The following is an 8,061-nucleotide window of genomic DNA, read 5'->3' as shown; positions in this document are numbered from 1 at the left end:
CAAAAAAAATAGGAAGTTTAATTAATGAAATAAGAACATTTTCAATTGGATACTTCTCTTTTAATAATATAGACGATAATAAAATGGCAAATAATACATGTCTAGAAGCAGAAAAATCATAAATATTAAAATTCTGAAGAGATCTTAATGGGCTTCAGTTCGTGATATTAGGCAATTTTGGCCCATTAAAGCATTCCCCGTCGTAGCTTCCCGAAGCACCACCATCTCATAAACCCTAACAAAACTCTCTCTCTCTCTCTCTCTCTCTCTCTCTCTCTCTCTCTCTCTTCGATCTTCTCGGCTCAGAATAAAAATGGGAAGCCAACAAGCGGCGGTTTCGTTCCTTTCCAATTTAGCAAAGGCGGCTTTCGGTCTGGGAACGGCGGCGACGGTGCTGAACACGTCGCTATACACAGTAGACGGCGGAGAGAGAGCTGTCATCTTCGATCGATTCAGAGGAGTGATGGATCAAACCGTCGGTGAAGGGACTCATTTCCTGATCCCGATTCTCCAGAAGCCTCACATCTTCGACATCCGCACGAAGCCTCACACCTTCTCTTCAATCTCCGGTACGAAGGATCTTCAGATGGTTAATCTCACCCTTCGTGTTCTCTCTCGCCCCGAGGTATGTGAAGTAGATTAGTTGGTTAAGTTCGGTTAAACAGATTATGTGAAGTAGACTAGTTGGTTAAGTCCCGGTTAAGCAGATTAGGTGGACTAGATTAGTTGGTTAAGTTCAGTTATACAACCGGTTATTTAACTGAACAGAACCAACTAAATATATTTCACATCATCTGTTAATTGATTATCTACAAAACTTTAATTGAGGGCTATAATAAGGGTTTATGTAAATTTAGGGCTTAGGGTTCTTATGATCGACTTAGGCAGTTTTAGGATTTAACTTGTTTATGTGATGTTCATCATGCCTCAAGGTTATGCGTCTCCCATACATATTCCAAACGTTGGGTCTTGAGTATGATGAGAAGGTTCTTCCATCAATTGGAAACGAGGTTTTAAAAGCCGTGGTTGCACAGTTCAACGCTGACCAGCTCCTCACAGAGCGTCCTCACGTCTCAGCGCTTGTTCGTGAATCGCTAATCAAACGTGCCAAAGACTTCAACATTGTGCTCGACGACGTTGCAATCACGCACTTGTCTTACGGTTATGAGTTCTCAAAGGCTGTTGAGCAGAAACAAGTGGCTCAGCAAGAGGCAGAGCGCTCTAAGTTTGTGGTGATGAAGGCTGATCAAGAGAGGAGAGCCGCGGTTATAAGAGCTGAAGGTGAGAGCGAAGCTGCACAGCTGATCTCTGATGCTACGGCTAAAGCTGGTATGGGACTTATCGAACTTAGGAGGATTGAGGCTTCGAGGGAGGTCGCAGCTACTCTTGCTAGATCTCCTAATGTGGCTTACTTGCCCGGCGGCCAGAGCATGCTCTTTTCTCTGAACCGTTGATCTTGATCAGGCATGGATGGAAGAACTTGTTGCTGTCAGATTTTGTCGTGTGATACTTTCGTCTTGTGAAATCCTACAGGTTGTGAATCTGGATTGAATCAAAGAGCTCTTTGAATTATATATTGACCTTGTTTGAGACATCTTATTTTCATCAAATAAATATCTGTTTGTTATATGATTTTTTTATTTTACATTAAACTCCATGTTTTAGTAAATTGATTCAAAATGTTTAGCTTATGGAGCTAACCAAAGAGAAATTATATTTGTTTATATGAGAAAATTTAGAAACTTGTGCATGGGCCTTCTTTTGGCAAAAAGGTTGACGTTAACGTATATACCATTTTGAAGCCAAACCTGGCCATATCTCTTCGTCATCAATCAATTTAACTAGGCCGTCCACGGATCAGGTTCGAATCAATTTCAGTCGGGCATTTATTGGATTTATTGACTTAGACCGGGCAATCAATTTCTTTTGGGGTAAAATGTTAAATTTCTTATCACACTTCTAATAATTTATCATAATTGAACTGATGCCTTTTTTTACACCATATTTTAAAAAATTGAGTTCAACAAGAAACGGGAATTATTAGTAAAATTTCCGTTTGTTATGAGTAAACTGAAAATATATGCTAGGGCTAGTCATTCGGACCAATCAGGTTTCAGTTCGGATTCAACTGAGTTCTCAAATTTATGAATTTCAGCTTCATTCGGATATTATAAAAGTTTGATTCGTATTCGGTTCGGGTTTAGTAACATTTCCAAAAATCGGTTGAACCCGATATAGTTTTGGGTTTGAAATCGTAATTATATTTCAGGTTCTAAAATACTGTTTTGTATTTAGTTAAACCCAAAACCAAATAAAGATCTAGTGAAACAAAGACAAAAAATTAAAAAAATTGAAATGTGAAATGAGAAATGCTCTTATCACTATTTTTTTTTGTCAACAACATTACAGACTCATATAGACTCTGTAAACTACCCCGGGGGAGTTCTTATCACTATTCTTATCACTATTTTTTTTGGTTTTGCTGTCATTTTCTACAAGTGAGAAGAGTAAAGACAATGAAATTAGAGAACAAAACTCAATATGTGCAACACACATCATATCTGATAAAACCGAAACGAAAACACAACAAACCGAATAAACTCGACTATATAGAAGAAGAAAAATCACCAAATACCAAGTATATTAAATTAAGTATTTGAGTTAATTATTCATATAATACATATTTATTTGAAATACTCAATGCGCAATTTTAAGTTTTTGTCACAAAAATAGCATTCACAGAAAAAATGACCAAAATAACTTTTTTTTATTTTGAAAATTTTAATATTTTTTTAAAAAAAAATTGAAGCCCTATTCCCAAACCCCATTCTTTTAACTCTAAGCCTTATGTTTAGATTCGTTAACTCTAAGGCAAAAATATATTTTTACGCTATAATAAAATTTATTTTGGTCATTTTCTTCGTTGAAAACTATTTTTGTGAAAATAAACTAAAAAAGGTTATAATAAAAAATTTCTCATACTTCAATAAAATCTTAGACTGTTTTTCGTTTTATATCTATTCGAGTTCGAACCCCGGTTAATATTATAAAGTAAGTCTCAATCTGTATTTATGTCAAATTTAGATAGATTTGAATTCATTTTTATCATTCCAGATTCAATTTGGTTTTTGGAGTCGGTTTATTTGTTCATCCCTAAAATTAGGTGCTTTGTTAATAGACTTATTTTTGGGTTCCCCTAGGGTGAACCTCTAGGTTCACTTACCAATATAATTGTGTTATTTCATATTCGATATCTTTTAAAAAAGAAAACAAAATATTGTCAAATTAATTATCTTTTTAAAATTAAAAAGTACAAAGAAATAAATAAAAAATAGTAGTAATTACAAAAAAAAAAATTTAACGTCATCAGCAAAACATTAAACCCTAAATCTTAATCCATAAACCCTAAATCCTAAACTCTAAACCCTTGGGTAAACCCTAAACTCTAGGATAAATCTTAAATTCTACGATAAATCTTAAACTCTAAATCAAAATCACTACACACTAAAATACTCAAGGGTTTAGGGTTTAGAGTTTTAGGGTTTAGTGTTTTTATTTAAAGTTTAGGATTTATCCAAGGGTTTAGAGTTTACTCAAGGGTTTAGGGTTTACCCAAAGATTTAGCTGACGACATTAAAATTTTTTTTCTTTTTTCTGTAGCTGCTAATTTTTGTTTTTACTTTTTTATTTTAAAAAAGTAATATAACTTGATAATATTTTTTTCGTTTTTTAAAAGATATTGAATTTGAAATAATTTGAAATCCTATTGGCGGACCCAATAATAACTCTTGTTAATATGGACTTTCTTCTGTGGAAAAGGCTAATCTTACGTCCATGTGGAGTCAGCGCCCATCTCAGGTATAAATGGGCAAAATGCACTAGTGGGATTGAATTTCCACCAGGAAAACAATTCTTATTATGTTTTTGATACAACAAAGCAAAACACAAGACGAAATCTCAAAGGGAACAACAGAAGTTACATAGGTTCACATACAATGACCAAACTCATAGATAGATCATTCAGGGAAAGAGATGTCTAGTTGTTTACTTACCGTATACATACATATATATATATGTGGATTGATGCATGTATGTGTGTTTATAATGTCGGAGGGATCCAGATGTAGCCATGAGTTTGAAGGTAACCAGCTTTCTCCAGTAACTGATCAGCTTCTTTTGGCCCTCGGCTTCCCGGTTCGTATGGGATCGACTTCACTTCTCCTTTGTCAATCCTGTGCAGCAACGGCGTAAAGATCTCCCACGCAACCTGTGACCATCAAAATTGACACCAAAGTCAGCTTCTAAAAGAGTATCATACAAAACGTTTCTATGTTTTGATAGTTTCAGAGAGATTTTTAGTTTCTGAGATGGATTCGGTTCAAGGGTGGAGAAAGAACATGATTTTACCTTCAATTCGTCTCTGCGAACGAAATGTTGTTGATCACCTTTGATTCTGCAGAAACATGGGAAGAAAAAAACTGAATATAATAGCGATATGGATGAACAGAAGAAAGCAACTGGAAATGGTTTCTTACGTGTCAAGAATTAAGCGCTCGTATGCCTCTGGGATCGAGACACCTTGATAACGTTGCCCGTATGACAAGTCTAGTTCACTTTGCACGGTTTGCATCTCCAGACCTGGTTGCTTAACCTGTGTAGCAAAAGCATAGCCAAGAGAGTCATAGGTCAGAGTGAATCTCTCCTTCCAATAGTTAGCTAAGTTATGTTGGTTTGTTCATCATATACTTACAGTTAGCTTCATGTACATTGCCTCTGAAGGTTGCAGGCGTATCACAAACTCGTTCCTCCCTTGCTTCTGACCTGTTGCATGCACAAGAGTTTCAGCACATAAATTTGAACTGGAGAAGCTATAAGAAGAGCTTAAGCCACATCTAAAAGAACATGTCAGAGTAAAACAGTACATCTAAATATGTCGCCTGGAACATCCTTGAACTGAATTCGAATTTCTGCCTTCCTTGAATTCAACGCTTTTCCAGCCTTCAGTATAAAGGGTACACCTGAAAGACAAAAAAATGTACTTTTATATAGTTGATGGATAATCATAACATGAACTAAACTAATGTATTTTGTTTTTAGGTAAGAAAGAGTTAGTTTTGAGCATACACAATGGAGTAAAGCCACATATATGATCATGAGATCATGTGAAACCTACAATTTTTCTCATCTTTGTGCTGATTAATATTCACTCTTATGAATGAATTATATCCATTCAATGAAAAGATGTTCAGCCATGATAATTGAAAACTTAAAAGAGTAAAGTGGGGACATGTTACCTTCCCATCTTTCGTTGTGTATGCGAAGAATTGTTGTGGCAAACGTTGGAGTATTTGAGTCGTCTGGAACAGTAGGATCATCTCTATACCCTTCATATTGTCCAAGAACCACCTCTTCATCTGTTATTGGAACCACCGATTGAAGCACCTGAAGTTCATTAGAATTAAATGACTGAGATTTCAGATGAAAATGCAACTAGGTTCCACAAAGATGGTCAAAACCATATTAATCCGGAGAACAGAAGCAAAGAAGACTCATTAAAATGGCTATTAGGTATTAAAAAAAATTAGTCACCTTCACTTTCTCATCGCGGATGTGCTCGGGTTTAAGAGATATTGGTTTCTCCATGGCAACAAGGCAAAGAACCTGCAGGAGTTTAAAGTAAGTAAATACATGAAAGCATTTGCACTAACATAGAAGCTCGGAGGGTAACTTTAATAGAGGGTTCCGTTGTCATGAAAATTATCTCAGATACACTTGCCTGGAGAAGATGGTTTTGAATAATATCACGGATGATTCTGTGAAATAGGAAGTGTACATTTCATCAGTCACAGATCCTATATAACAGAACAAGAAGAGACTAAAGAAAGTACCCGTATTCATCAAAATATCCACCACGCCCTTCAGTTCCAAAATCTTCCCTGAAAACAATCTGCGAGGAAAGCATTTTCAAGATAATGTGCGTTTAACTAACAGTCTGACAATTTCTGTCACAGCTCTCACCTGAACGTTCTCGATATTGTCACGGTTCCAAAGTGGCAGGAAAAAGCGATTGGCAAATCGGAGGACCAACTGTACAAGTGATGGCAATGGTTACTGATTGTCCAAAGTACTAGACTCTAAGCATGTTGCTTACCATGTTTTGGACCAATTCCTTGCCAAGATAATGATCAATACGATAAATCTGCGATTCATCAAACAACTCTCCAATCTGAGAACTGAGTTGCTCAGCAGACTCCAGGTCCTTTCCAAATGGCTTCTCAACAACAATCCGTGTCCATCCACCAAGGTCAGCTGCAAATACAAAAATTCCATGAAAATGCAAAACAACATAAGAAAGAAACTGTAAAGCTGAAAGGGAACACTACATTTGTTCATGCAGCATGTCTTGATCATCTTGCACACAGAAGGATAAACGGACGGTGGAAGTGCTAGGTAAAAGAGTCTCCTGGAGGATCCTTCAGAGCTATTTTTGGAGATTTCGTGCTCCGAAATGGCCCTGTCTAATCTCTGGAACCCCTCCTCAGAGTCATAAGGGCCACTCACATACTTGATCTACATACTCATACTTTTCAGTACCGAGAAACAATGATCAATTAACACCACAAAAAGAAATGAACTAACCAGGTGTAGAAACTTTGACAAGGCTTCTGCTTGCTCTGCGTTCTTCTGATCAACAAGGTATCTGCATATAAAAAGTTGATTCAATAATAGTTGGGGAGGAGGAGGAGAAAACAATGGAAAAGGCACTACTAACTCACCCACGGATCCGATCTCGAAGCTCCTCATCAGAGAGCTTAGTCCGGGCATACCCAAAGATGTGAACTTCATCAGGGTTGAGAAACCCCTGCTCATTCAAACCAATGATCATCACCACAAACAAATAGATGGATTGGATTATAGAGTGAACATGGTATGAAAGGTAAAACCTGGCGGAATAGGTTGAAAAGGGCAGGAAAAGTCTTCTTCTTGGCAAGATCGCCTGATGCGCCAAGGACGGCGATGGAAAGACAACCAGTCTCTGGAGCTGAACCGGACTCCTTAACAAAGGAATCATTCCTTAGAGTAGACCTTCTCTCAACGTGCCACTGACCAGATCCCATCTTACACTCAAAAGCTTAACTACCACACACACACAAACACAAAAGAAAACGTTACTCAGCATGCAAAGGTTTTGTACTGAATAAAAAAAAGGAATCATTATCCCCTACGATACAAATGAATTGATTGCAAGACATCGAACTTCAGTAACACAGATCGAGTTTCTAGTGGAAAAATATCATGAGAGAAACTGGAAATCAAAATCGAATCATTTGCATGAAGTAAGAATCTCAAGCCAACAGAGAGATCGAAGTCGAGTAGAAGAATCTATTGGATCCAAATAGAAGCCAAAATCAAACGGATCACAGAATAATCTCACAGAGTTAATAGTACATAATTACGATCACAAGGCAAGAAGAAATAAAACGAAAATGAGATGTAAATGGGAGAAATCGTGAACCTGGGAAGAAGGAGGAATCAGATTTCGAAGAGAGAAAGAAAGAGATTTGAAGAAGAAGAAGAAGAAGGAGAAGCTCAACTCAACTACTACAAGAAGGGGGTTGTTGGTCGATGTTGGTTTCGCTTTCCGCTTTCGTCACATGATTTTCAATTTCTAAACCCTTTCTTTTGGGCCTTTTCAGATGTTTTGTTGAAATACTTTTATGGACTCGGAAGCCAATTTGTTGTTTTCTTCCACTTCTTATTGTTTCCTTGATCAATTCACACTTGTTATTCCCATCCACGAATTAATAATATGCAATCCCCCAGTTCACACTCCATCTTTGATTCTCATCTGTGGTCTTCTCGAGACTGATAGAATGTAAATATTATGTTACTAACAAATCAGTTTAGATATGATTTTGTACCAGTATATTCTCCTATTATTCTATAAGAGTCTTGGCTTTTAAAAGCTTGTGAATGAAACATAATCCCTCAAGGGAATTTCATAAAATAATATGGTATCAGAACTGTCTCGTTTCTGATCCAATTCTCTTCTTTCTTCTC

General features: G+C 36.8%; 2 protein-coding genes across 5 annotated transcripts; one reads left to right on the top strand and one right to left on the bottom strand.

Moving 5' to 3' along the window:
- Positions 1-207: 207 nt before the first annotated feature.
- On the top strand, positions 208-1,627 carry LOC106406810 (prohibitin-3, mitochondrial). The gene is made up of 2 exons (XM_013847547.3): positions 208-625; positions 933-1,627. Exons 1-2 carry the CDS (start codon positions 314-316, stop codon positions 1,452-1,454), a joined length of 834 nt encoding a protein of 277 aa, XP_013703001.1. The 5' UTR covers positions 208-313; the 3' UTR covers positions 1,455-1,627.
- A 2,238-nt stretch (positions 1,628-3,865) lies between these two features.
- Positions 3,866-7,775, bottom strand: LOC106406398 (glucose-6-phosphate 1-dehydrogenase 6, cytoplasmic). 4 transcript variants are annotated; one of them, XM_013847054.3, is made up of 16 exons: positions 7,517-7,775; positions 6,945-7,137; positions 6,777-6,862; positions 6,640-6,700; positions 6,384-6,570; positions 6,152-6,309; positions 6,019-6,087; positions 5,889-5,947; positions 5,777-5,813; positions 5,590-5,661; positions 5,295-5,442; positions 4,923-5,018; positions 4,751-4,821; positions 4,536-4,651; positions 4,408-4,453; positions 3,866-4,267 (listed from the first exon to the last, which is right to left on the bottom strand). In XM_013847054.3, exons 2-16 carry the CDS (start codon positions 7,116-7,118, stop codon positions 4,100-4,102), a joined length of 1,548 nt encoding a protein of 515 aa, XP_013702508.1. In that variant the 5' UTR covers positions 7,119-7,137; positions 7,517-7,775; the 3' UTR covers positions 3,866-4,099. The 4 variants fall into 4 exon arrangements, with proteins under 4 accessions (XP_013702508.1, XP_048617151.1, XP_013702509.1 ...); XM_048761194.1 differs by having other exon boundaries at positions 7,601-7,775; XM_013847055.3 differs by having other exon boundaries at positions 6,945-7,132; positions 7,517-7,742.
- Positions 7,776-8,061: the final 286 nt, after the last annotated feature.

Source organism: Brassica napus, chromosome C6 (genome assembly GCF_020379485.1).
Source record: "Brassica napus cultivar Da-Ae chromosome C6, Da-Ae, whole genome shotgun sequence".
Taxonomy (NCBI): Eukaryota; Viridiplantae; Streptophyta; class Magnoliopsida; order Brassicales; family Brassicaceae; genus Brassica; species Brassica napus.
The sequence above is the reverse complement of the archived record's forward strand: the minus strand, read 5'-3'. Positions and strand labels throughout refer to the sequence as shown.

What these genes read in the sequence shown, in the direction of transcription:
- LOC106406810 (XM_013847547.3), top strand. Translation starts at nt 314, where the DNA reads ATGGGAAGCCAACAAGCGGCGGTTTCGTTCCTTTCCAATTTAGCAAAG. An exon ending in GTGTTCTCTCTCGCCCCGAG is followed by an intron (nt 626 to 932) that starts GTATGTGAAGTA and finishes TCATGCCTCAAG; the next exon opens with GTTATGCGTCTCCCATACAT.
- LOC106406398 (XM_013847053.3), bottom strand. Translation starts at nt 7,072, where the DNA reads ATGATTCCTTTGTTAAGGAGTCCGGTTCAGCTCCAGAGACTGGTTGTC. An exon ending in TGTCAAAGTTTCTACACCTG is followed by an intron (nt 6,571 to 6,639) that starts GTTAGTTCATTT and finishes ATGAGTATGTAG; the next exon opens with ATCAAGTATGTGAGTGGCCC. An exon ending in GACATGCTGCATGAACAAAT is followed by an intron (nt 6,310 to 6,383) that starts GTAGTGTTCCCT and finishes TTGTATTTGCAG; the next exon opens with CTGACCTTGGTGGATGGACA.